This window comes from Botryllus schlosseri, chromosome 2 (assembly GCF_051294905.1).
Source record: "Botryllus schlosseri isolate E-star chromosome 2, Bs_hap1, whole genome shotgun sequence".
Taxonomy (NCBI): Eukaryota; Metazoa; Chordata; class Ascidiacea; order Stolidobranchia; family Styelidae; genus Botryllus; species Botryllus schlosseri.
Window position 1 is genome coordinate 1,266,036 of NC_137237.1, and position 26,704 is coordinate 1,292,739.

General features: G+C 39.6%; 4 protein-coding genes across 6 annotated transcripts in view; 2 read left to right on the forward strand and 2 right to left on the reverse strand.

The window, feature by feature from the left end:
• LOC145432876 (polypyrimidine tract-binding protein 1-like) overlaps positions 1-3,673 on the reverse strand; it is a 28,163-nt gene extending 24,490 nt beyond the window's left edge. The window contains exon 1 of one of the 2 annotated variants that reach the window (XM_080309702.1): positions 1,347-3,673. The gene's annotated coding sequence lies outside the window, so the exon portion shown is untranslated. The remainder of the gene's footprint in view (positions 1-1,346) is intronic. The other variant, XM_080309703.1, reaches the window with a different exon arrangement.
• LOC145432874 (signal recognition particle subunit SRP72-like) lies at positions 1,456-5,853 on the reverse strand. The gene has a single exon (XM_080309698.1). It carries the CDS (start codon positions 5,763-5,765, stop codon positions 3,693-3,695), a length of 2,073 nt encoding a protein of 690 aa, XP_080165824.1. The 5' UTR covers positions 5,766-5,853; the 3' UTR covers positions 1,456-3,692.
• A 2,141-nt stretch (positions 5,854-7,994) lies between these two features.
• LOC145432928 (sperm microtubule inner protein 11-like) lies at positions 7,995-11,374 on the forward strand. The gene is made up of 4 exons (XM_080309767.1): positions 7,995-8,154; positions 8,454-8,615; positions 9,688-9,832; positions 11,027-11,374. Exons 1-4 carry the CDS (start codon positions 8,067-8,069, stop codon positions 11,073-11,075), a joined length of 444 nt encoding a protein of 147 aa, XP_080165893.1. The 5' UTR covers positions 7,995-8,066; the 3' UTR covers positions 11,076-11,374.
• A 7,781-nt stretch (positions 11,375-19,155) lies between these two features.
• On the forward strand, positions 19,156-25,734 carry LOC145432930 (uncharacterized). Of its 2 annotated transcripts, XR_013913000.1 has the most exons (5): positions 19,156-20,760; positions 20,966-21,193; positions 23,467-23,596; positions 24,370-24,765; positions 24,801-25,734. XR_013913000.1 is itself a non-coding variant. In XM_080309770.1 (4 exons), the coding sequence occupies exons 2-4, from the start codon at positions 21,166-21,168 to the stop codon at positions 24,587-24,589; spliced, it is 378 nt and encodes a 125-aa protein (XP_080165896.1). In that variant the 5' UTR covers positions 19,156-20,760; positions 20,966-21,165; the 3' UTR covers positions 24,590-25,734. The 2 variants fall into 2 exon arrangements, 1 of the variants encoding a protein (XP_080165896.1); XM_080309770.1 differs by having other exon boundaries at positions 24,370-25,734.
• Positions 25,735-26,704: the final 970 nt, after the last annotated feature.

Below are 26,704 nucleotides of genomic sequence, written 5' to 3' on the forward strand. Positions count from 1 at the left end.
GGAATATCTGACATCAAAACACTGGAAGTTGGTGTGAGTGCGAACCAGGGTTGGAGTATCAAGTATAATGTTTTAAGTCTAGTAGGGAGAGATGATGTTTCGCAGAGCTGAAATTATACGCTCTGTCTCACTCAAGAGTTAATTTATTGTTAGAAAATTCTAATTTAGAGAGTATTTTCCACTGTGGAATCCTTGTTGGTCATGATGTAGAAATGTGATGTGGCACTGGCATTATTTGTGATCGCATAAAATAAATGATACACATTTATGATACATATATAGCCTATCCAAGTCTTCATGCTGTTATGGGGCCATAATGAGCAATACTTAAAGTTTAACACTCTATTCAGAATTGAATCACACAATACTGCAGGAGTCAAACAGTCAGTAAATAATTGATAATCTTCACCATGCCAGCAACTCAATACTTGAGGGCATCTACACTACACTACTCACCGCGAATTCATGGTCATTGAATAAGCTAAAACTCTGTTCATTTCAAAATGAATAATATATCTATATTGAAATAAACCTGATATTTTCAGCTGACATGGTCGGGGGTCATTAATCATCAGGAACTAATAGAGATTTCACCACGAAAAGTGTCAGATTCAATTGTATATTGAAGTCTGCACCTATCCCTCATTGTATCACAGATCTTGTGGTGCATGAAAATGATGAAATTTTAAGCAATAAATTGAATTGAATTTAACCTGTCCTTTTGTATTATGTTCTTTCGCTTTTCATTCAGTGTGCATTTCTAGGCCAGGTCGGTGTCTGATTTAGAAGGCTACTCCAAGTTGTTTTGACACCTTCCTATATTTCATTGTATAGCAGTCTTGTGGTGTATTGAAATGATGAAATTGTTAGCAATCAATTGAATGGAAAAGAGTAGGGCTGAACACAATGATTTTTGAGTACTCGATTCTGAATAGCGCATTCATTCTCATGATTCGAGTCAAGACGATTATTTCAAGTACTCAAATTAAACACTCCCCTTGCCAATAAGGGCTAAATTATCAACGAAAATTATAGTTTCCATAATATTGTACTTTAAGTAAGTCTTGAAAACTCGATTGGTCGTATCGCAGCATACGAAACATGCATTACAAAGCTTCTGCGAAGTCGTGATCTACCGACAGCATTGTAAAAAAGGGCAATGTTCTTTATGGTAGCATAAAAGGTACATATTTCAGCTCTCCACATCTTTTATAGCCTACTGTTATGGCCCTATTCCAGAGTCAATTAAAAAAACACCATCATACATATTTAAATGTAATATCATGTTGATATGATTAACACGGTGCATCCGAGTTGCTAACAGCAAGATCTCCCTTTTAACTCACCTACTCAATATGAATAATTGACAGTCTGAAGGCTTGAGGTTCGCTTTGACGTTGACTTCAGTTCGAGTCTCCACGCATAGAATATTCTAATTAGTAGCAGACCATAGTACTGAAGATGAAAAGCGCACAGGGTTAGCAAATTCTTTCACAAAACAAACAACGATCTTTTCAGCGACAGGTGAAATGATTTTGCGAAATGGATACACCATGACAACACCATGTACCAAGAACTTCATAATTGCTATCTCTCTCTCAAAACACACAAAAAGTGAAACAGATCAACAAAAATTTTGACAAGAATATTTTCTTTTGAAATCTGCTGCAGCAAATGATGGTCTGGTATGGCTTGTGCTAAGAAAGATTAGCTACGCCTGAGCAAATGCAACTGTACAGTAGGGTGGTTGAAAAATGATCTTATTTTTTTCAAATTTTACTGGCCAGGTGATGAAATTGATAGGTTGCCTGAAAAAAATAACTATGCATCGAATTTTAGAATTATTAAAAATTATGTTATTTTGAATTCAACTGCCTACCCCATGAAACAGTTCCATCATTAAAAAACGATGCATACCAGCAACAAGTTTGTATTAACTCTCAATTCTAACCCGTAGATGCAAAGTTACCGCAGTAGAATAGTTCAATGACATAATTTCCCATCACAAATGTAATATTTTTAACATATCCAACATATTATACTCCAGTAATAACCTAACAATTTTATCAGCTAGCCGGTAAAATTTGAAAATAGCTTTTCAAAGCAACCTTACTATACACCTAATGCGGGCATGAAACTATTTTCCCTCCAAATTGCATGAGGCAATCACATGCATGTCAAAGCAACAATCTATTCCTAGTCGCTGAAATCGCAAATGTTACGCAAACTTTGAAAGAGGCAACCATAGTAAATCTTCCTCACTCCAAAGGTTCTCTCAAAGTCTCACAATGAAATAGGATGAAACAATACCGGTACTAGGCAAGCCTGCCAAAAATTCCACTTGATCTGTTTCAGAATGAAATTACCAGCCGCTGTACTAACAAAACTCTAGGAATTAATGCCTTAAGGGTGACCTACTCAAAGATGCCAAGAGAATGACTCCAGTATAGTATGCCATTCCTGTGTAACACCAACGAAAAAGAGATTGTGTCACATCAACTATCACAAGCTATTTATTCTACAATTTTGAACACTTCACAATTAGACTGTTGACAGCCATTGAATTTCGAGTGTCAGGAAGTGATGTTTAAGAATAGTAGCAGGGAGCAGCATAAACCAAGAGACTGCACCAGTTTCAAAGTCACCATGTCAAACTAGATTGAAAATTAAGTAACGAAAACAGGCGAAGATTAAGATACATCTTCCAGTGACACATACTGACACACCATCGAGCAGATTATTAAGCATTGATATAGCACTGGCACTGAAATATCATCAATATCAAACTAATATATTTCGAATATGATCAGTCACATATAAGGAAATTTTGATCACTGGGTGCAGGGAGCTGGTACTTTGGAACGATAAGAGACAGCCAGATCTCCGTTATCAAAATTACACTGTACAGCAGTGTGCTGTATGGTGTACGCGAGTAAAGAGAGTGGAGACATAAATTGAATATCTGTTCAAATGTTTCATTCTCGTTGATATGAAATGTTCTTTCCAATTCTCTACTAGTTGTCGACAATGTCGACGATTAACCCGGACAAGCGTCAGCCGAAAATATTTGAGGATGTTCTCAAACAATAAAGTTGTATTCTCTTCACACTTCAGGAAAAAAATCAAATATGAAAAATTAGTAACTCTGTCTTCTCTGGTTACATCAATCACGAGTAAGCCAACCCTGTGACACTCCAATCATTGTCTTGCAAATATTACTTCAAAAAACATAATAGCACATCCCGTTAAATCAGGGGTTCTTAAAACTTTTTTTTGCACTCTGTAAACAAGTCGGAGAAGTTTTTTTGCCCACATTAAATAGACTGGACGCAATTGCATGAATATGAGCGGGTAACATCAACTCAACTCAACAAACCTAAGTCCATGTTAAGAAAGTTAGCCTAGTAAAGATCTTGCTTAGCTGCAGCTGATACAATTATACAAACAGCAGCAAAAACGACAATGTGAAAAGTGACGTGCTTTAAATTTTGGTCGTTAGACACACTATCGTCGAAGTGACAAAATTCCATTGACGCCAAATAAAAACGCCCAAGATTTTCATCGGCCTTCTGTAGACCACTTCAAACTACACACACCAGTTTAAGAACCCCTTCAAAAAATCTTTTCACCATAATCTTGTACACAAAAATCACGCACACTACCGAGCAGCAGTTATGACTCGAGTCCACATCTCACCAAGCCCCACCTTTACCCTTTTTCCTGCGATTCCTGGCCGTCTGTTTCGATTTAGGCCTAGCCCCGGACGGGGCAGGCTTCGGCGAATTAACCTGCGGGGAAGCCGCAGGCTTTGGGGCGCTTGCGGTACTGCTGTGTTTCGACATATCTAAATTATCAGTGACTGCTGATCCAGACGTTCCTTGCGTGCCGGTACCGACGCCTTTTTTCTTGTCGCGCCTCCTGCCTTTGTAGTAAGACCTCTCGCGCAGCGGGGTCCATCTTTCAGGGTCTGGTTCAACAGCTGGGTTGTATTCCTTAGGCAAACGCTTCTTTTTCTTCCGTTTTTTCTTGTCGGTCTTGATCGGTTGGTCCGCTTTTACCTCGGAAACTACGTCCTTCTTTTTCACAGCTTTATCTCCAGAAGCCATTTCTTGTTCTTTATTCCCTTTCTTTTTGGCCAGCTGCTTAGCCTGTCTTTTCACGTATCTAGGCGCCAACAGTTGTGTCGCGTTCTTCTCCAAACTGCTCACATCTACAGACAGCGACATTTCCTCGAGAGAAGGTAAATCTTCGCTGAGCAGGTGAGCTTTAGTCGGGTTGAATTGAGAGTAAGCGAATATCAGCTGAGCCAAAACTTTAACGTTGTTGCGATCCAGTAACCGTAACTTTTCAAGCATTTCAGCAGCGTGTTCGTGACGACCGTGTTTGATGCTGTACTGCGCGTTTTCCCACATTAATTTCATCTGGATTTTGTCCGCGCTTTTTTGCTTTTTATGCCAAGCAACGGCTTCGTTGAAGACTTTAACTGCTTTCGATTCTCTGCTTTTTTTGTGCTCGAAAAGAGAAATTAAGAGAGATACAATCGCAGGGGCGTGACGTAGAGATTCAATGCTGTCGAGGACACCGCAGGCTCGGTCGATATGTCCTTGGTTGTACAAGAATTGGACTAAAGTCAACTTGATGTGAGTTAAATCGATGGAATGTAAATCAGGGTCGCTATGATTTTCAATGAAATCCTCCAAATGAGATATTGCTTTCTCAAAATTCTTTTCTCTGCTCAGCTGCGCGGTTTGGATCATGCACGGAATCTCGCTGTTTTTGTCCAATTTTTGAAGATTTTTTAGCAGCTTTCGGCACGCGTCCCACTGGTTCGAGTACATGTACAAAAGAGCTTTATTTCTTTCGATCAAACCAAGTTGTTTTGACACCAATTTTTTTTGAATGTCAGGAATTAAAGTCGCTTTCAACTTCTTCTTAGAATCGAACACATTCTGTTCCTTGTTGATCGTAATGATGTTATTTGACGCAATAGCGATCAGGCCTACATCTGAAGGTCGCGAGCGGAGAACCTGATTGTATATTTTTAAAGCTTCATCCGCAAGACCTCTAAGTTGAAGACAGTAAGCTAACTGCACTTGTAACGGAGATAATTCGTCATCAATCTCATCCTCTTCAACTTCTGGAAACTGCTCGAAGTACTCGCGACACTTTGTGATAGCATCTGTCAGCATTTTTTCGGCTTCGCCTATCTTTCCTCTGCCGAGAAGTTCGCATGCCTTGTTGTACATTTGCTCATACGTGGTCAGAGACAACTTAACGTCAGACGGTTTGTCGTTCCATAAAGAAATCGAGGCAGATACGGCAAGAAGGTTTGCTTTGCGTTCATTTTCTGACGAATCCGCGCAGTCTTTGACTAACTTTTTAAGCAGCACAAGGGCATCTTCGTAAGAACCAAGTTTATACAAAATTTGTGCCTTCAACTCCATTAGGCGGATATCAAGCTCTTCAGCATCGCTGATCGTTTCAAAAGCCTCGTTGATTTTCAGCAAGCGATACTGACAGTACGCTTTTTCGAATATCAAACTCTCATTAATTTCGGGGGAGGATTGGATGAATTTCAAAGCCTCGTCAAACTGGTTCAAGTAGATGAAAGCTACCACTTTGCATTGCATCGCTTTTTCGTCCTTGTTTCCCTCTTTGGAATGGATGATTTTGTTGCTGATTTTCAAGACTTGCTTGTAATCGGAAACGTGGATGGCTTTGTTTAGTTCTGAGAACATCGACTGAAGAGCTGTCGGTTCCGTCATGATCAACAAGTCGAGACCTCAGACAAATCGATACCACTCTTAGTATAATTATGCCTTACGAATATAGAAAATGAAACAAATGAAAATTTGTGTTACACCAAATGGCACATTGTGTACAGCCCGTACAGGTACTACTGTATGGGCAATTCTGAATTCTCAAAACAGCAGAAACTGCAGCTTCTTATGTTTTCTCAAGATATGTGGTTCAATTGTCTTTCTCGTATTTCAACAATGAGTGGTTCTATAATTATTACGAATCAATTTCCCAACATTAATAGGCTACAAAGTTTTTCACATCCAAAAATGGAGGACATTTATTAAATATTGGTAGCCAAATAATAAATCCAAGATTTTTTTATTCCCAATAGCTTCGCTTCTACAGGCTGAAATTGAGCCTAACAATTTAATCAAGTAGCCAGTAAAATTTGAAGAAAAACGAGTTGTTTCTACTGCCATGTAGAAAGGCCTGGATTTAATTAATTCAATCCAATAATGCTGCAAGAATCAAGTGATGGACAGTGACAAATTGGCGAAGAATAATGCCACCATAATGGCTAAAAAGAAAGGATTTCATTACGATACAAGAGGAACCTACCGCAACTGATGTAGATCATCTTTTGTTTATGGTTATGTCGCCTCCACACGGGGATTATTATAGGAGCTGTCAGGTGTCAGCTATACGGGCGAATGGCAGTGCTTATTCAAAACGAGCATAGTGTGACTGACAGTACCGTATTGAATCGACTGACTGTTGACTCCATAAAGCTAACGAGGTAATCCATCTGTATTTCTAGACACCTATATATCCGCTTCGTTTACTAACAGGAACAGCCTAGCATATATGATTAGTTTGACCATGATGAACCTTTCAGAACACTTCAGTCAAGTCAAGTCAAGTTATATTACCGTATAGGCTAGTGAGTTACTCGATTCAATACGGTACCAGATATCCACACTCCACATCGATCAGTCAGATGAAAGCTGAGCCATAAATCGAGTTCAGTTTTACGGTGAAAATGCATCACAAAATTGAGCTATCGAGTTTATGTGAAACTTTCTATTCTATATGAACTTGAAAAATATAAAACCCGTGGCATATATTGGTAAACTAATGGCGTTCACGTATTGTGCACGGAGGCGGAGCCAGTGAGCCGTCAATCAAACGCAAGAAAAGTTTCGATATTGGCCAACGATTACGACGAGCCAATGACCCGAAATAATGTATCAAGTGTCCTGTTTGTAGAAAATTATTGCAACAATGCTACTAGTTTTCTTTTAAATTACCGCAACCCGTATTTATACTACGAAGCCGGCGTGACCCTTCCTTTTTATACAATCAACGATCTAGCAAGAAGCATTTGGGTAATGGCGTCGGCGTGTCAGTCAGTGTCCGATTGCTCTTGCCATATCTATGATTAGAATTCATACCTTTTTGATGAGCGCAATAAAGTTATCACCGCATCATCATCATCATCATCATTGGTTTATTAGCAATTTTATCAGTTCAATACACCACAAAAATGCGATACAATGAAAAGACAGGAAGATGTCGAAGCGACAAGGAGTAGTCTATGGAATCTGACACCCACCTTGGCCTAGGCGATGTAAAGAGGAGGCATGCACACTGAATGAAAGTAAAGAAGATAGTATAGAAAAAGAATGCGACAAGAAATAGGGCGGCATGTCATGGGACGCGAGATCGATAGGTCAGTCGTGGTCCGGTAATCTTGAGGATATTTTATCTCTTCTTCGAACATAGGCAAGCATTGCAAATTACATTTATAGTGGAATAAAGGTCAAGGATACCGACACCGACACCGACATCAGGACATTCTCAAAAGCAGCACTTTCAAGGGAAATTTAATTTATAACCTAAATCTTTGATGCTCTCTTTTTTGATGGATACTTCCATCACCTCGGTGATGGTGCTCTAAGTCTGAACGCAGACGGAGCTAGACCTATAGTATATATATATATATATATACCGTTATAACAAGTGTTTATATAGCTCAGTGGTCGAATCCAATGTACAGAGTAATAAACTACACTACAATCAGATCTCGCTGAAGTCAGGGTTACATTGTAAATCGATTTTATATTTGGAATAATGTTATTTTTACTTTTGCATAAAGGAATCACAGCATTCAAGGCAGTATCAAATGTTGGTCACGCATCAGCAGATAGAGAAGGCAGAGGGCAGCTTTGTTGTTGTTATGACAATGACTGATTGTTGTATTTTCTTCCGGTTATTTTTGTAAAATACTGTAGTTGGACACGATTAGCCTTGTGTGGGGGTATATTATGGCCTTCTTCGGATTAACGGGACTGGGATATCAAGATTCGATAAAATCACGGATTCTTGAAAAGCCTTCTACATCTCCTAGCTCAGGTATCTGACCGTCATTTTAATTCTACATCTAATTTCTGGTTTTCCTGAAAATGCTACATGAGAACTGTATAGCGCGCAACGAGTCAACCTTAATGTACAGACATTTACTATTCTTGTGCTTATGAGAATGAACTCTGATTTCATACAAACTTAAGTTGAGTTTTGTTGTATTTCTCTGATTCTCTTTAATTCAGAATTGAATTCAAATTCCAAATTTTTGCGAATTCAGTCATTTTATTTGGAAAAGCTGAAAATTTTCTAGTGGTAGAACTCTAATGGGACTATAATATAATCTCCAGGTCTGTCCGAGCCTCCGACGACAGCCCGCGTCCTTCCACCGGTGCCACACACAGGACGAGTCGTGGACCACTACAACAATTACACAGATCCAGAGAAAGGAAATGAAAAGAGTTATTCAAAACACATCACTTTATTAAAGAAACATGTCCGGCCTCAAAATGGTTAGTAGTTTTGTTTTAATGCTATGATCTCACCTCCAATGCGGGATAGCCAGACTTTGGAACCAAGTTCGTACCAGAGCTAAATGCCGGTACGGTAATCTAATTCTAATTTTTAATTTTGACATGTTTTTATGCTTTGATTTTAATTTTACTCTAATTTATGGTTTTCCTGAAAATGCTACAAGAGATCTGTATAGTGCAAAGCTAGTCAAACTTTCTTTCTTGTTCGGAATTTAATTCAATTTCCGAATCTTACAAATTCTGTAATTCTAATTCTACTCTAATTTGGAAAAGACGGTGTCGCTATAGTTTCAATTCTAATCTAATATGGAAAAGCTTAAAATTTTCTGCTAGTCCAACTATGGATATAGGCTTGCATCAAGCTTTTTCACTTCATAGATGTGGAAATACAGTCATGTCCAGAAATAATTTGATTAATAATTATAATTCTTTCTACCGCTTCACCGGTCCGAAAGCATCTCATTTTTCAAATATCTGTACTTTTTCTTATAATCTATGCTTATATTTTGCAACATTCGCAAGATACAAGATCTAGTTACTGTATAGAAAAGTGAAATTATGTGAGTGCAAGTGAAAAATTCCAAATATTCAAGTCCTCAGACTCAAATCAAGACAAATCATGCATTTTGAAATTGATGGAATATTGTCGAACGCCAATATTACACTCTCCAAAGTATGCGATTGAATAGGCTAATTCAAATTTAAATATACCTGAATATTTTCCGCTGACACTCGTCAGGGGTAATCGTCAGAAATTAGTAGAGAATTCAAAAGAATTTGCACACTCCAATTTTCATGTCGACGACATCATATTTAGTGATACGGTTGTTGAGATACAATATTCTTTCGAATTCTCTTCTAGTGCCGACAATTATCCTTGACGAGTGTCAGTCGATAATATTCAAGTTTATATCAATATTAATAGATTGTTCAATTTTATATTGAAGTTCCATACCTCCAAGAGTATCTTTAAACTCTCCAAAGTGTCTGAAACGGCAGACAAGTGTAACTCAGTGATACAATTCCTGTTTACAGTTGATTCGATTTTCAGCTCCGAACGAATTATGCAGGGTGCCTTTGTCTGACGCCAATAACTCTGGTTGGTTGATACCTAACGATGGCGTGACTCTCATTCGAGATAAATTTGACTGGGCTTACACGCCACGATTTGTTCACGTAAACAGCGAAATGACTCGGTAAGTTACACAGGGACTCAGTATTAATTTAGATACGGTATGTGTTTTTCTGCCCAACCATTGACTTATGAGTAGGGCTGGTCACCAAAATTATAGGTATGGTTGATAAAATACCAAATTATCTTTAACCTGATGTACAACTGGCATTAAATTCTTTAAGGTCACATAAAAGGTACATATTTCAACTTTACACATCATTCATACCTGCATAAATTGAGTGACACGCGACTCGATTCGATGCATAATACTCGATTTAGAATGAAATAATTCAGGTACTCGATTCTGCTCAGCCCTACCCTTAACCCTAACGTAATCAAACTCCTAATCCTACCCCTGATCTAGTATAACCACTCACGTAGCCCCAACCCCTTGTCCATCCACCTGAACATGTAATATTTATCGCTCAAGTGACCATCATTAATCAATGAACGCCACTTTTGTTTGTCTCTTGAGTGAAAAGCTTACCTGCTGCTCTTTTTGGCAGTCATAGCTCTGCCAACCACATGCTACCAGACTTCAGGAAATTTCCACAACTTGTTAGTTGACGGTCAACTGACTACGGGTTTATTGAGTAGTTCTAGTTCCAGATTTTGTGAAGAGAGTAGTTCTATTTGCGTATATTATAAATATTTTAGTTGTAGAACAACAACGGGAAAACACGTGTTGTCGTTGGATGTGATTCTTGATACCTGCGTTATGTTGTGTGATGTTCTAGCTGCCATCGCTAGCTCGGAGTCATCACTACTAACAGTGACATAGCCAGGGGTTGGTTTTGGGGGTCGAAATCCCTCCCGTTTCAAACTCGAAACCCCGTTCTTTCGAAATTATGAGCTATAAGTAGCGTATTATCAGCTATTAGTTAGTTGTGTTTTAGTTAGTTGCATAATTTTGAAGGTCTTTAGTTCTAGTAGTTGTTAGTTTTGAAAAGTAAGTAGTTCTAATTCAAATTGTGCATTTTGAAAAGTGAGTATTTCTAGTTCTAGTTGCGAGTTTTGAAAAGTGAGTAGTTCTAGTTGTAATTCATCTTGCGAGTTTTAAAAAGTGAGTAGTTTTAGTTCTAGTAGCGCATTTTGAAAACCCGGTAGTTTGTCCAAGAAAAGCATGCGGCTGTTGGCAATCCAAATTCCGATATTTCAATGTGGGCGTTGGCAATTTGTGTTTCCTTGACTAACTGGTATATCTTCGCGTTCGCAGATTCGTCGACGATATGGCTCTTACCAACAGAGAATTCTCGCTCTTCTGAACATTGCTATACAATACAGCCTTTTACCTCCTTCTTATCACTTTTTCACAATAAAAGGTTTCAAACCTCGCGGTCCTGTCGACATCATCATCTGTTCTGTGATACATATTCTCAGCCCAATGCACATTGCTGAATATGTTTGATTTAACCTAGCCATAGTATTTACTCTTTAGATTTCCTAGTTTGCATCTCGCAAACTTGATTACACTGTACGTTTGTTCATCTCCGACTGCTTGTAATGAGTTTCAACCTGTTTCATTCCCATAATAAACGATACGTTTATCTGTATGCATCAAAAAGTGAAACCGCAGGTTTTTACGTATATGTTACACTTCAGCCTGTTAGAATTACACTCATTTTGTAAAACGCAAATATTACCGTATATCTACGGTGAATACGCAGCAGCTGTGTGGCCACTGGTCAGTGACGAATTACTTGTACTATTTCGGAGAATACTAGAGTAGGTTTTACCTGCTTGCACTACTTACTCTGGAGGGTCTGTTTTTGAGTACTTCTACCTATAGCCTATACTTAACTGTTCTCTGTGCATGCGGCAACACTACGCTTACAATATGTACGACTTGTACGTGCGCGTGTACTGCATGCAGTTACCGAAATCAGATCAGTTATTAACGTTCTTCTAAAATTAACTCAAATTCCGCAGCCCGACTTCGAGAAATGATGATATTTTGATGTAAGGAGGTGTGTTGAAGTGAACGGCGTATAAACGAAGCCTATCCAAAACACAGCAAAATAAAGCAGGTCATGAAACTATAAGCTAGGAATTCGAATAGTGGCTGCCTGCTGTTACGGAGACACAGAAAATACAGAGGTCAAAAACTATAGCGCTTCATTCAGTGGGCATGCCTCCTTTTTTACATCGCCAAGGCCAGGTGGGAGTCTGATTTCGAAAACTACTCGAAAGTCGTTGCGACATCTTTCTACCTCTTTCATTGTATCGCAGTCTTGTGGTGTATTGAAATGATGAAATTTTCAGCAATAAATTGAATTCAACCATACACAAAACAGAGTGACTTGTTGACAGCAGCTAATTAAGACACGGCGCCCAAGCAACATGTAGCCTATAATGAGAAATCACGGTACGCTTGATTACTATAATTAATTGAGGATTACCCCGGATGAGTGTCAGCCCAAAATATTCGGGGTTATATCAATATAGGCCTATAATACACTATCACATTAAAATTTTCGTCATCATCTTACCAAGTTATTTTCTTATTTGCTCTCTCGCGTTGCCGTCGGTGTTTCAAGGTCGATGCCACCAAAAAAGAATTACCCCACCAAGCTTTGATCGACCTCTCCGCGGTCATCTAAATATTCTTGTTGATTGTTGAATGAAGCAATCCCGATCAAACAGCGAACACGTCAAATCATTGTCTGATTGAGACAACCCTATTTGAATTATCCAACAGTCCGTCTCGTGAATGAAATGGTGTATTTTGAGTGTTAGCCAATTACGTTCATTAAACGAACTCGTCATTCATAGCAGATTAGGTCGAGGACATTTCTAACTATCGGGGCGTTTTGTAGAGAATATAATGGTTGAGATGAAGTCGCACCCGACCAAATTACGTAGGCTATCAGTGAGGCAAGAAAGTGCTAGAACCCCTGGCGGAGTTCAGTTACACATGCAACTAGACTTCAACTTTTACGAATGAGATTTGAATTAAAATTGTAGCGAATCAGTTTTTCTTTTCAATTAAATCTAAATTAGAAATACCGAATTCACGAAAACTTGGAAATTGAATGAAATTCCTAATTTGAAAGAAATATAACAAAAATCAAGTCCAGTTCATATTAAACCGGAGTTCTTGTAAGTATGGGAAAGCCGAACATATGTTCACAAAGGTTGGCTCGTTTCGCGCATTTTCAGGAACACCGGAAAATGGATTAGAATTAAAGAGGGAGCATAGAAACATTTCACAAAATAGATTAATTACATTACCGGTATGTCGCTGTAATTAGACAAGTAGGTTGTGACTGGAGGATGGAGGTCATTTCTTGAATGAAGCGATAGAAAGGAACTCGAAAAAGTGCGATCGTGAACAGAACGGGTTCTTTGACCGTACGGTAGCCGCATTTTGTCGTAAAACTATATATATCAATATAATCTCGGAAACTTGTATTCAATGGGATATGAAAGAAATGGCTGGGAATGTAAATACAGAAGCCAGTTACAATAAAAACCATTGTATGACGACGTGTTTTCACCAGTAGTAAAATATTGGTGGGGCATATATAGAGATGTCGGCTATACTGCGTTAAACATAAATGTTTAAATGTCGCACCCAGGTTGTGTATGCCGTGATTATTAGCTGTTTAAACGGGAGTGGGTCGCTACCTAACATAAGTACAGGATCTTCCGTAATCGGGATTAGTTGACAGTAGAATGTTATCCGGATAGTATTGAGCTATCAGTTTTCACGAATTCGATAATTCTGATTCTAATCTATTTTTGGAAGTAGATATAATGATAATTCTAGTTTAATTTGCAATAAACCGTGTAGCTATGATTATAATTCTTAACTAATATTGCAAAACTGAAAGTTTTCAAGATTTTACAGTAGCCTATTCGAATTCAGAAATCACACGGCTTTGCAGCAAATATTCATCATAATATTTTAGCTTTGTATGAATGTCATGTTTTTTCGTTCTTTTAACACCGTCGTTTCGGGTTACCATATTCTGAGATTGGGAAAAGAGGAAAATTTTTACAAGTAAGAAAACTTCCAAATCTGACAAGTAAACGGATAATTTGAAAATTGTTACTGGGAATACTGTTGTGTTGACTATAAAAAAGGGAATTTTCCAATTGACCCGCTCAGATTTTGTTCATCACTGCCGTCGGAATACAGTTTTTCTCACCATTTATGTCCTTTAGTAGTTGTGCATGTACATTGCACATTTTACATGTGTACGCAGTTGCCTAGCAGCCAAAGCTAAAAAAAGAGGATGAGTTGCCAAAATGAGGACATTTTCGATTTCTTGAATAAAAGAGGACCAAATCAAAGAGGATTGGTAACCCTATACTGTTGTTGATGCACAGTTAATTTCGTGCACCGGTATTCTACCGTAATGTGGCCTATTGGATGTGCATCGTGGTAGATTTTTGCTTCATTGATGTGTGCCTTTGCGTAGATTATGTGCACTGACTGTTACCTCGGACGCTGCGCATGGCGCGATTAGTTGCTTGTCGATTAGTTTGAATGGTCTTGAATATTGCCCGGCAGAGCTCAATGTGACCTGTGAAGAGAGAGGTCGTTCTTGTTGTTGCGTAACTGTTGTGGCATTTTCTGTTATATTATAATATACTTCGCACTGCACTTGGGTGTGTGTCTTGGGCAGCTGAAAATATAATCTGTCCATTGATTGATTGATTGAATCATCGAAACATGTGGGTTCGCCGAAAGTTTGCAGGGTAGCGAAATTACAGAAAAGGTTAAGAATCAATGTGTTAAACCTTTCCCATTGTTTCTAGCCCCAGGAATGCACGAGCTTGTGTACAGCGCCGCAGTGCAAAGATGACATGTTTGCCTATTGTTACACAAAGCGCTCTGATTATCGCAAATGGCTACTATTTTTCCGGTGGTTAAATTATTATCCTCTGCAGAAATATTTCAGTGCGATTAGCTACTGCTTCCCCCGTGTTGCTGGATGCGAATATGGATGCAATGACGCCAACGGCCTCAGTAAACATTTATGACCCTGGTTGGATAAGCCTGACCGGATTAGCATTCGTACTTGTGGTAGCAATCGTTGTTGGGAGCATCATATCGTATACCTGGTGTAAAGAAAAGTAAGAAGACTTCAATTATATGACATGTTTTTTCGAAAAAAGATATACAGTTGCATTCTCGTATCACACACTCTCTGTGCCGTGGCGTAGCCCGAATGAGAATTGAATATGGTTTTGAAACAGGGGCGGGCAACTTCTCCAGTCGGCGGGCCGGGTATAGGAAAATTTAGTACTTGGCGGCGTGGATTGCTGAATCGATACATTATTCATCTGTTTCTCCACATACACAAGCAATGAATCTTATTTAATGAATGTATTTTACCGACAGCAATGTCACTTCAAAGCCATTTCACCCGCATTGTGATCGAGTGTCGGTATTGTGACGCAACAATTCTCTGTCTGGCAAAACGACCCCTGACGTAACCTAAATGCAGTGAGCCGTTCACTGTCGCTGTGTCCACATCATTTTATTGAACACCACCGGCTTGCCGAGCATTAAATATGTTATTATTTGTCACTATGGTGCAATCCTTAATTAAGATTTCAAGGCGTTCGATAAGCCCGGTATCCCAAATTTACGAAGATATATCAATTCATCAGGATTGAGTAGGTGACGAGATGGCGTCGTCGTTCAACTAGGTGGCCTAATTAATCTCGATATTGAATTCATGCGACCCGCGTCCTCTACGAAAGATGGCCCGCGAACCGTTTTGAGTTGGCGACCCCTGACATAAGCGGTGCCTTACAAAAGCCTGGAACTGTGCCGTGCTACAAGTCGGTGGTTACGGAATCAAAAATAAGAAATATCAGCCTGATGGAAATGACCATTGCAGTCGACAAACACCATGATTACCACAAACGACATTACGGTTGAGCACATCGCAAATGATGATAATGCCAGTCATCTCGCTTCGACGAACTTACACGTAAGCTCCACTCTCGCATGTTACGCACACACGTATGTAATAACATACAGTCACTAAAATTTGACGTAGTAAGCAAGTAGTGGGGAATGTCGGCAGACTGGGGCCGCGGGCCGCATTATCATGTAAGACAGAAAACTGTCCGCGGTCCGGACAAAATCCCTTCGCGGCCGTATGTTGCCCTCCCTGTTTTAGAAGGACAGAACTGCAATATCGCAACAAACAATATATTCGCATCGCTGACTTTATTACGCTCTGAGCCATTCGACTGACTCTCAACAGGAATACTGAATAATTGGCGATACGACAAAATTATTTTGAATTCTCTACTAGTTGCTGACGATTACCCCTGTCGAGTGTCAGCCAAAAACATTCTGGTTTATTTCAATATGAATGGTATTATTCAATAATGAACCGATCGTTTGTTGCGGAAGATAATTCAGAGGTGACGCAACCAGCATGCTGACGTCAAACTGTCCAAAACACTGAAGTTAAAGGAAAAATGGTGCGTTTTGCGCCCCTCGACAGGGATATGCTCAACAGCAAGAACACATTGATTTAGCCCGTACAAGGTTGATGATAAGAAATTGTTGTAATCATTCAGAGATTTCACACACAACCTTTTACAACAGTTATACGGAACAGGTCAGTAAAGAAGTACTCTGCATAGGAGTAGTCAAGTAGGTTTCGTCTACTTTGACACTTGCTCAAGTGGCTGTAGTAGAATTTTGATGACAACAACCGAACAAAGGGGCGCATTTATCATAGTAACAGTAAATATTTTCGATAATTGCTTTATCTATACTGTCAATAGTCGAGTTGTATCGTATTGAATTTCAAATAGTAACATATCTCCGATTTAATACCAAAAGTGAATGACAGATCCACCAAATCAAATTTTCAAAACTATACTTATTTTGGTACTTTTCAGAGCTTTCCAATTTTACTTGAAGTAGTTTTGGTGTGGCTTTGAAATCGCTACTTTTACTTGTAATTGAGTAGAAACTCTCGGTGTAGCTTCTATCCATACTCGAGTAGCAATGCTACCGACTACTCTGGTTTTACCGCACCTTGGATCCTTACTAGCACGGCTGTATCTTACCTCTGATGCAAAATTTGATCGGACTAAGAACATTAACCGGAATATTTGGACTGTTTTGACCACATCTGCAGTTATCTATATCCGATAAACGTATCCGTTAATTCAAACTAGACAAAAGTTTGAAGATGCTTTGGAGCGAGAATCTGAAAAGGCACACCACCAAAAGTTGGAAGAGAACGAAAGAGAGTTACCGCGCGTATAATGACATCACCATCGGCTGGCGATTACTTTCCGTCTATTTTGTACAATTGCAAAGTTACTTCCTTCATATTTTCAAACGTGTGCAGTTATAGTTCGGTTGCCCGACACTTGAGCATGTGAATTTATAACACCAAACTAACCGTAACTCCGAGATTAACTATTGATCTAACCAAAAGTTAACCCGTAACTCATATGCGCAAATATAGTACGTTGCATATACTAAAGTGTGTCATGCCACTGTGTTGCATGCTCAATGCTCACGCTCATATGTCCATGGAGAGTTGATCGATGCACATTGCACAGTAACGACAGAGTTACCATATTTTTTTTGTCAACACAAGAGGATTTCCTGTAAAATTTTCAGAATCGGCAGTTTTCTAGTCAGGCAATCTAACTTTTGTGATTTGGAAAAGTGTCCTCCGTTGCGGATACCAAAACATGGTAACCCTATAAGTAACGATGAGAATTAATCTACAGAATATCATGAAAATGAACAAATATTACAATATGAAAATATTTTTCAATTGTTTTCTGAAGTACTGTACAAGAGTCTCTACTAGTCAGCCCTCAAGATTACCGGACCACAATCTGACATATCGGCCTCGCCCACCGATACATGTAGCTTTCATTGTTATCACTTCCTTTCATGTCATACTTTCTTTTATCCAGTCTGCATGCCTCTTATTTACATGCTATAGGCCAAAGTGGGTGTCTGACTACTCCAAGTCGTTGCGGCACCCTCCTATCTTTTCGTTACATCGCAATCTTGTGGTGTATTGGTTTGATATAAAAGATTGAATAAATGATGATGATGAGAGGAGCATGCATATCGCATATATATTTCATACATTGCGACGAATCACTGTGTGTCTTAACTTGGTGCTATTGAACGAAGGGTTTCTAGATTTCCACGATGGAGGCAAGTGATTCAGAGACGTGTGTCCTCTCGCCGCCTGATAGTCTACAACCAATGCTTTGTCACGGAATGCCCTTGTTTCATTGGAATGCACGTGTTACAATCAGTCCGACTTAATCCGCTGTGAAGTCCAGTCTGATTGTATCTCTCCTATTGCAACTGCAGATGAACCAGTTCTCGAAGACCATACAGATACAGCAAACAAGGTTTGTTTGCGCACCTCAATAAGAACTGGGTTGCCAGGTCCTGAGCCCGATAAAATGCTTGTAGTAATCAGTCTAAAACCGATCTTACGGATTGAACAAATGTCACGCGATCAACCCATGTATAGTGTGAAATTGGCAGTTTGCAGCATAGGAGTGTTAGTTAGATTTAGGAAACTTAACCTTCGACGTGTTCGATGGAACATTCTTTCAGCGAGAGGCGATGTCTGGCAAGACCTTCTGCAGACGGTGTCGGTTATTTGCAGTGTACCGAGAGCAGAGATGAGCGGATTTGAAATTTCTACGTCCTAATCCAATCCAAATCCCAACCTTCAAATCCAAATCCAAATCCTAATCCATAACTTTTTCATATTCAAGTCCATGTCCAATCCTAATCCGATTCCAACTAGAAATTCAGAAAAAAAAACTAATTTATGCAATCGAGGGATTCGAAAATTTTCTTTCACAGCCAACGATTCACTTGATTCAAGATAACCCAGTAACCATAATAAGTACATTAATAACTGATCTGAATAAAGTTTGTCGCCATTCGCCACACGACATTTCAATCTCCCAGAAAATACTTAAATCCTAATCCGTTCTGGAAAAAATGTCTAATCCATATCCAATCCAAATCCGACAAAAATTTCACAAATCCTGTTTTTTCAAAACCTAATCCTAATCCATGCTCATCTCTGACCGAGAGGCGATCATGTCTGGCAAGACCTCTGCAGACGGCTTCTGCGTCAGTTATTTGCGGTGTACATTCAGTGGATAGTTAATGTTTTGCTAAATTAGCTAAAACACATCAACATTGTTGAGAATTACCCTGTAATAAGGAGATGTGTTTTCCTTCAGGTCAATAAGATCAACGACTTTGCGTTGTATACGCGTTGATGTCGTCAAGCAGTTAGATAGATTTCGCTAAAGAAGAAATATTTCTCTTGCTCATCGACTTCAATTCATACTCTGATCTACTGTAGCGAGTCCCAGCGAGGACAAATGCGGTCAATGCCAGTGTCATATGATAACTAAGGCTGGGCAAAAACGAGTACCGGAGTGATTCGATGCTGAATCAAGTTTTGAGTATTACTCATTATGACGTTGTAACAGTGTGAAAGATGCTGGAAGTTCAGCTATGTCAATTTTATGCGACCGCAAAGAATATAATGCAAGTTCTACGTCACATTAACGATGAAAAAATTTCGATCACGCCTATTTTATTGCACTCTGTGACAATGCTGTGGGTTGATCGCGACTTCAGAGATATGTCACTTCCATTAACGTGCGTAGCTTTATGCTCCATGTCCCGTATGCTGCGATACGACAGACAGGTCGAGGCTTCTGCGGAAAATTGTATCGAAACTACAATTTTCGTTCATAACTTATTAACTCCTGGTGGCAAGATGCGTGTACTTGAAAAAATCACATCTCACTCTCGACGCAAATCATTGCAATTAGCGTTAGATTCAGATTCGAGCACTCGAATCATTGTGCCCAGCTTTATAATAAATAACTGTGGATATTGTTACCGGAAGGTATAGAGACTATAAGTATTGCACGGATGGGGAATGCTTGGAGATTAGTCGTCAGCTGCAGATGAATTAATAATGCCATAATCGGATTGTGCCGTGAATCTTTCATGCTTTCCGAACTTATATCGACTTTGTCACAGTGACCTCAAAATGCGAGACGTTCTAGGCTACTCCCCGATGACAATCTCCAATGACTGGTGATGAGCTCCGGGCGGACTAGGATAGCATTAGGATCGGACATTGGACAATTTCGTGGAATTCGGATAGGATTTGGATATTATCACGGATTTTTTCACGATATTATGGGATAGCTGTAACCTACCTTTGATAAAGATATTTCTGGATAGTTGTAAACCGAAGTGAGCTTTGATTACAAGCCCACAGAAAGACGTCATCAATTCGATAACCAAAGACAGACAGTTGACACCTTGCGATATGACTGTTAGCACTCTAAAATGTTTATCAAGGGTTCGGGCAAATATAAATCAACTAACATCACTACCATTGGAGAGTACACGATACTAAAAGGCCAATCATATTATCACATATCACTGTATCTCAGCTCAGTTGTACAATTCATACTCCGCGACAATGCTGTTCGATACGGATTTTTTGGATTCTAGGACGGGATTTTCGGATATAGTCGGATAGTTGGATGAGATGCTTCGGATTTGGGCAAGTAGTTTCCCAGACACTCAACTCGTCGGGCGATTCGGTTTCTCAAAAATCAATATCCGCTCACCACTGATACTGAGTAGAGCTGGACGCGTTGCTACAAGTAATCGAATCCGAATCGAATATTAATTGTAATGATTCGAGTCGAGTAAAGATATACGATTTTTTCGAGTGCTGAGTAAGCAACTTTCCATTAAAAGTTACATTGACACTGTGAATTATAGTTTCGATGATGAAAGCCTTGAAACTGTTCCTCAATTCTCGTATCACAGTATCCTAAACATGTTGTGCGAAGCTACGCACGTTACAGGAAATGACATTTACGTGAAGGCGTGATCGACCCACAGCATTGTCACAAAGAACAATGAAATAGGTATGGTCGGAAATGACCAAATTATCTTTGCTATGGAGTAGAATTGCCAGTATTTTCTTTGTGATACTTCTTAATTTTCCATATCATTCATAATGTAATGAAGTCATCATGGATGATAGTCGATTTATCGAATAGGCTACTCAATTCGAAGCTTATAATTATCCATCCGGATTCAAATGTAACCGGTACTACTCGATTTTGGCAGGCCCTACTCCTTTCTATGGAGCACTGTTTTACAGCAGTCTGATCTGGCTATTCGATATTAATTCACGCCGGACTCAGTTCGACATTCACAGAAATAACCATCCCAAGCTACCCACAGGAAGAGGCAACGTCATCGTGTGCGTCAGGCCATTAGTCGACGCTTATATCCTGCAATCCTGCGACAATTAACGTTCTCATATCATGGCTGCGGTCACTGATATGAATGAAGGTAGTTAACTCCGTCTTTTCGCTTGCGTGCTAGAGGATTGTAACTGATCCATAGACAACTAACCTACGGATAGATAGATGCGCAACCCGTGGCTGCACGGTTGGACAGATCAGGTTGGAAATCGACATTGTTGCGAGCAATCAGAATGCCGCAATAGGGTCATTGTCATGGTTGGTGTATTGCGGATCTCCGATTATTAGAAACAATGCAAATCTTAGCCCATTATAAGGACAATTTTGGGGTAGTGGCATTGCCATGACAAGATTATAATTTGTACTTGGTAGTAAGTACCACTCTCAATTAATTTTGCGCTCGGCTCGTGAGCTAAAACATTTCCGTACTTGTTGACGACGCTAGGAGACATTGCTAACGGTCTGCGCAGACACTTGTTAAGCATTTATCCGTATCGGTTAGTTGCCGCATAAGTCACACTGATCAGCCGAAAATAATAATCATAATAATCTTATTGTTCTGTGTGAAAATTGAAAATCATGTTTTAATGGTTTTGTTCTTTGAAAACTATTATCGATGTACATGCCGTTCATTTTGCGTGTCAGTATTCTATAGTAATGCCAAAAAATAGATTTGAAGTGTGATAGACTTCAGTTTTTGTGACTAGGCAAAATGTAAGGGTTCGTCTAAGGCAGTGGTTCCCAACGTGGGCGATATCGCCCCCAGGGGGCGATTTGTCGGTCCAGGGGGGCGAAAATAGCCAAGGGGGCGATAGGGGGGCGAAAATGGACGAAGGGGGCGATAGGGGGCGATGGCGCGTTGAAATGGCTATATTGGCGTCCATGACCGTAACTGCCACACCCAAACCCCAATTGGGATGGGCGGCCGGCCAGATCTCGAAGGGAGCCCACAATTTTTTCGTGAATTAACATTAATTATTGAGTATTATTTTGGACATTTGGGCAACTTTTTCAAAAAAAATTCGCGCTGCGCGCCATTTCGTGGTCACATATTTCTTCCTTATGGGATACCATTCCTCCAAGAAATTATACGCATGAGATATAGAAATGGGCATCTCGGCGTCAGCCATGACGCACCAAGACATATAACATGTAACATGCGACTCCGAGAAGTGTGCCAGAACGAGAAAACCTTGGCGGAAAAGGACTGCCTTTATGCTGTCCGACTTCGATATATATACGATATACATATATATTTAATGGTCCATAGGCGCCTAAATAGCTGGTGCCTAAATAGCTGGCGCCAAATGTTACTGTCCTTTCAATCAGAACCCCACAAAAAAATGCCATCTCGCAGAGGAAAATTAATTGCCAGTGCAGAAATATCAATTTGAAATCGTGTGCGTCTTTTAGTTTAGTACGTATGGGCGATTTGACAGAGCAGACAGGCCACAAAATGTCAGGACGTAGCGAAGTCATACTCACGGGTCCGCCCGAATATGTTCAATTATTATTTACGGGCCCTACATTTTCCAAGACACCTCACTCAGCTTTACCGGTTAATCTGAATACATATGAGCAGAGAGAGAGGATAAAAAATTGACAGCAATGTATATGCAATTCCCGATCATATTGACCGATTCAATCATGAATGATAGAAATTTTTCGCGCTTCGTGCGAATTAGGCCCACTAACTAAAGAGTCCAACAATTTGTGCTGAGAAGTAGCGGTCAAGAGGTATCGTGGAAGTTGAGTCTGAGGGGCGCAGAAGTTTGCTTTATCACCCTATGGAGGAGGGGGTCAAGACCAACGTATTGGGGGCGGGGTGACAAAGTGCTGTTACGGTCCTTTTTGGAATCAAGTCGGAGAAATCACCTTTTTTGTTAGTCAACTCACCAAAATTTAGCTGGAAATGTGTAATTTCGAGGTCGAGCCGAAAAGTTGACCTTTTTTTTAGTCAACTCACCGGTTATTTCAGTCTGTATGCCCATTTCTCGGTTCTCAATAATTAGGGGGCGATTATCAGTGTGGAGTTTGAAAAGGGGGCGATGAGTCGAAAAAGGTTGGGAACCACTGGTCTAAGGCTTTCAGTAGCCGCGTAAAGTGTAAGGTCTGGCCAGGTTAGTAAATGTTAAGACCACTGTTATAAGGTAAGGTCGGATTGAAAGATTACTCTAGGTAGTGTCGACTTTTTCTTATCTTTCAATTTCATCGCAATTTTGTGGGGTTCTGAAATTAATATTATTAAATTGAACTGGACTAAAAACTAAAGGAAGTCTCCACTGCTATGCCTGTGCTTCGTGTCATGTTTGGATAGCTGTAAATGTCGTGAATTCAAAAACCTCTCGCGATTTTCTGCAGTGACGACGAAGGACGGTAATATCGAACCTCCCGCCGACGTGACAAGCATTATCACTATCGTGGTCGCGTCCGTGATAGGCGCCGTGATTGTGGGCGCAATCATCGGATTGGTTTATATGATGAAGAGAAAGTACGTGAAAGAAGCGTTGCTATAGTTTTATCCAGTGAACAAGTTTGTGGTGGAAAAAATGTACAGCTCCATTAATTCTATTTACGTCGGGATTGCATTGGAATCGGGGCAGACTTGAAGAAATAAACCATTCTGATTGTCTAATTAAACTAAGCAGAGCGACACGTCCGTAATTTTGTTTGTGAAACGAATCTTCGCTACCATTTTAATTTTAATCTCATTCTGCTTTTTCTGCAACTGCTACTGTATACTGCAGATTGCGACACGACCCGAGCCTAATGTACACACATTTGCCTTTCTCTTTCATATGAGAGAGAACTGTGATTTGGTATGGACTGGACTTGCTGCATTTCTTAGTAACTGGGAATTTAACTCAATGACCAAGTTTTTGCGAATTCAGTAATTCTAATTCTAATCGAATTTAGAAAAAAATGTGTAGCTATCATTGTAGTTGTAGGCTAATTTATGCTCTCATTTTAATTCCACTCAAATTTCTGTTTTACTGAAAATGCTACAGCAGAACTGTGTAGTGCGAAACGAGCCAAGGTTGGTGTACAGACATTTGTCAATATCGAATGAACATCGAATATCGAATATATCGAATATCGAATTTGTCAATATGCGAATGACCTTTGATTTGATATGAATCGAACTTGGTTTTGTTGTATTTCTTTCTAAATGTGATTCGATTTCCAAGTTTTTGCGAATTCAGGAATTCTAATCTAGGTTTGGCTATTATTCTAATTCTAATTTGGAGAATCTGTTTCTGACAGCCGGTCGGTGCCGATCCACGAAAGCGACCTCTACCCTTCCCAGCCCGCAGGCAGATTCACAAGAAGGGGCGATCCGGAGTTGTTTCGGCAAAACCGGGCTCAGCAATCGCTGGAGGACAAACTCACGCATCACGCTCAAGATATCAACGTGGACGAAGCGCAAAGATCAACATTCAACAATCCCTCAAACTCTTACGCTCCCATTCCACGAAAGGAATGATTGATATTTCTCAGCGTGGATAGTAACACTGTAGAAATACTCAGAGGTGGTCAGTAACGAAGTACTTTTACTTCTTCAATGAAATAACCACTGTACTACATGTACTGTTTACTCAAGTGGTTATGTTTTAGACTACTTCTATACTTCCATTTGACAATTGTCTATTGTTTCGGCAAGTACTTGATATGATACGTGAAAGTAGAACCAGTAGCGAATCTCTATTCAATTACAAGAAGAGCTGGTCAGTAATGGAGTTCTTCTACTTTTTCGAATTACTCAAGTAGATATTGCATACTTGCACTACATGCTCAAGTGGTTATGATTTTGTATAGTACGTCTATTTCTACTTGACAATATTCAGGTTTTTTAAGGCTAAGCTAGGCCTATAGAATACTTACGTAGGAAATCGCCAGGGTTAGGGTTAGGGTTAAGATCAGGAATTCGCTACTTCTACTTCTACTCGACTAAAAATTCATGGCGTTGCTTCTCCTGCTACTTGAGTATCGATGATGATTACTTTGACTCCCGCTGACAAGTAGGAGCAGTATCGTATTTGGTTTACCGAAACTATGGGTTGGGATTTATTGTTATCTTGCATTTCAATGAGAGATGGTCAAAATATTCGTTGCAGATGCTTGAGTGGAAGAAAAGTAGTCCCGGCCATTCTATACTCAATTACAAGTAGAAGTAGTAAATTACGAGGTGGGCCGAAACTATGGGTAGAGATTCATTGTGTTGTTTTAAGGCAAAACTATACACTTTTCGCGATTTGGATAAGAAGTAGAAAGGAGTTTTGAGGTGCGTTTGCGTTACTTTTACGCGTGAAACAGCCTTGTAATAACCGCTGTATTTATTATCGTACCTATTTGTGGTGATATCATTGAAGATACGCATTTTGCAAGATCGAAAAAAGTCAACAGCGATTCACTGTCAAAAGTACGCGAACCCTAGACCGAATCTACTTTTCGAAGCTACTTACTCGAGTACTTTTCTGACTATTCAGTTTCTACCTCTACCTGAGTAGTTTCGACACGTCTTGGAAATCAATATTTCTTGATATCGTTAACCTGAACAACTGTGACAAGTATCCCAGTGTCGCTGGGGACTGTTATTTTAAATGCTAAATAGAAGAATTCCATTCTCAACATATGACTCGTGATAGTGGAATGTGTTCTTGCAATTTCCGAAACTTCAGCGCAATTATTTAAAAGGCTCTACAGTCATTGCTTCATCTAACGGGTAGACATAGGGAATCAATCAGAATGCCTGCATCTAGACACCTGTACGTTATAAGAAATAGATAAATATTCCCAGTCTATCAGTCGCAGATTATAATTCCATAACTTCTTGTTATCATGGCTCTGACGTCATGAATATTGGCGATATTTTCACATATAATGACCGATACAGATATTTCTTTCGAAGTGCGATATCGACTCGACATTATCGGCTCTGCTTATAAGACGACCACCCAGCTCTTTCGTAAATTTATCATCCTAACCATGACCCCAGTTTTCTGAACTGTTACATTATACTGCGGACTTAAGAAACATATCCATGAGGATCATTCCCTTTTCACCATACGAAAATACAATAGCAACCAAGATAAGGTAAAATGTAGTAGAAACTTAAAATCGTTAGCGTTAAGTCAAAGGTATGTATAACATTGGAGGCAACCACACCGAAAAAACTTGCAGATGACGTCATTATTGAACAACGGCTAGCGCGAAAGAGAAATCTACATTGGCAAGCACTTTTTGAGTTACGGCATCTTGCAAATGATCTTGTTTTATTTGGACACGGCGCACTAATGGCGTGGTATAGCCTACTTCAACGATGAAATACTACTTAATATATATGTCTGCTTACCTTAGTAAGCTGAAATCGTTAATTTCACCGGTTTTCATCCTAACGTAAGATGTATATTAGGCAATTTGGAATTTTCCACCTAAATTGTGATTTCAAACCCTTCACATGAGTTAAATAAATGAAATAGCCTACACCGATCATGATGGATATATATCTCAGCGGTGTAGTGGATTCTGTTTTTTCTGTACCACATCTCGAAATCACACAAAAGTGGTGCACGCAAGCAGACGCACTACCCCCTGGGCC

Bases quoted from the DNA above. Each gene is read 5' to 3' on its own strand.
- LOC145432928 (XM_080309767.1), top strand. From the start codon at position 8,067: ATGGCCTTCTTCGGATTAACGGGACTGGGATATCAAGATTCGATAAAA. The intron at 8,616-9,687 runs GTTAGTAGTTTT...TTCGATTTTCAG, and splicing joins ACATGTCCGGCCTCAAAATG to CTCCGAACGAATTATGCAGG. The intron at 9,833-11,026 runs GTAAGTTACACA...TCGCGTTCGCAG, and splicing joins GTAAACAGCGAAATGACTCG to ATTCGTCGACGATATGGCTC.
- LOC145432874 (XM_080309698.1), bottom strand. From the start codon at position 5,765: ATGACGGAACCGACAGCTCTTCAGTCGATGTTCTCAGAACTAAACAAA.
- LOC145432930 (XM_080309770.1), top strand. From the start codon at position 21,166: ATGGCTGCGGTCACTGATATGAATGAAG. The intron at 21,194-23,466 runs GTAGTTAACTCC...GATTTTCTGCAG, and splicing joins GGTCACTGATATGAATGAAG to TGACGACGAAGGACGGTAAT. The intron at 23,597-24,369 runs GTACGTGAAAGA...TGTTTCTGACAG, and splicing joins GTTTATATGATGAAGAGAAA to CCGGTCGGTGCCGATCCACG.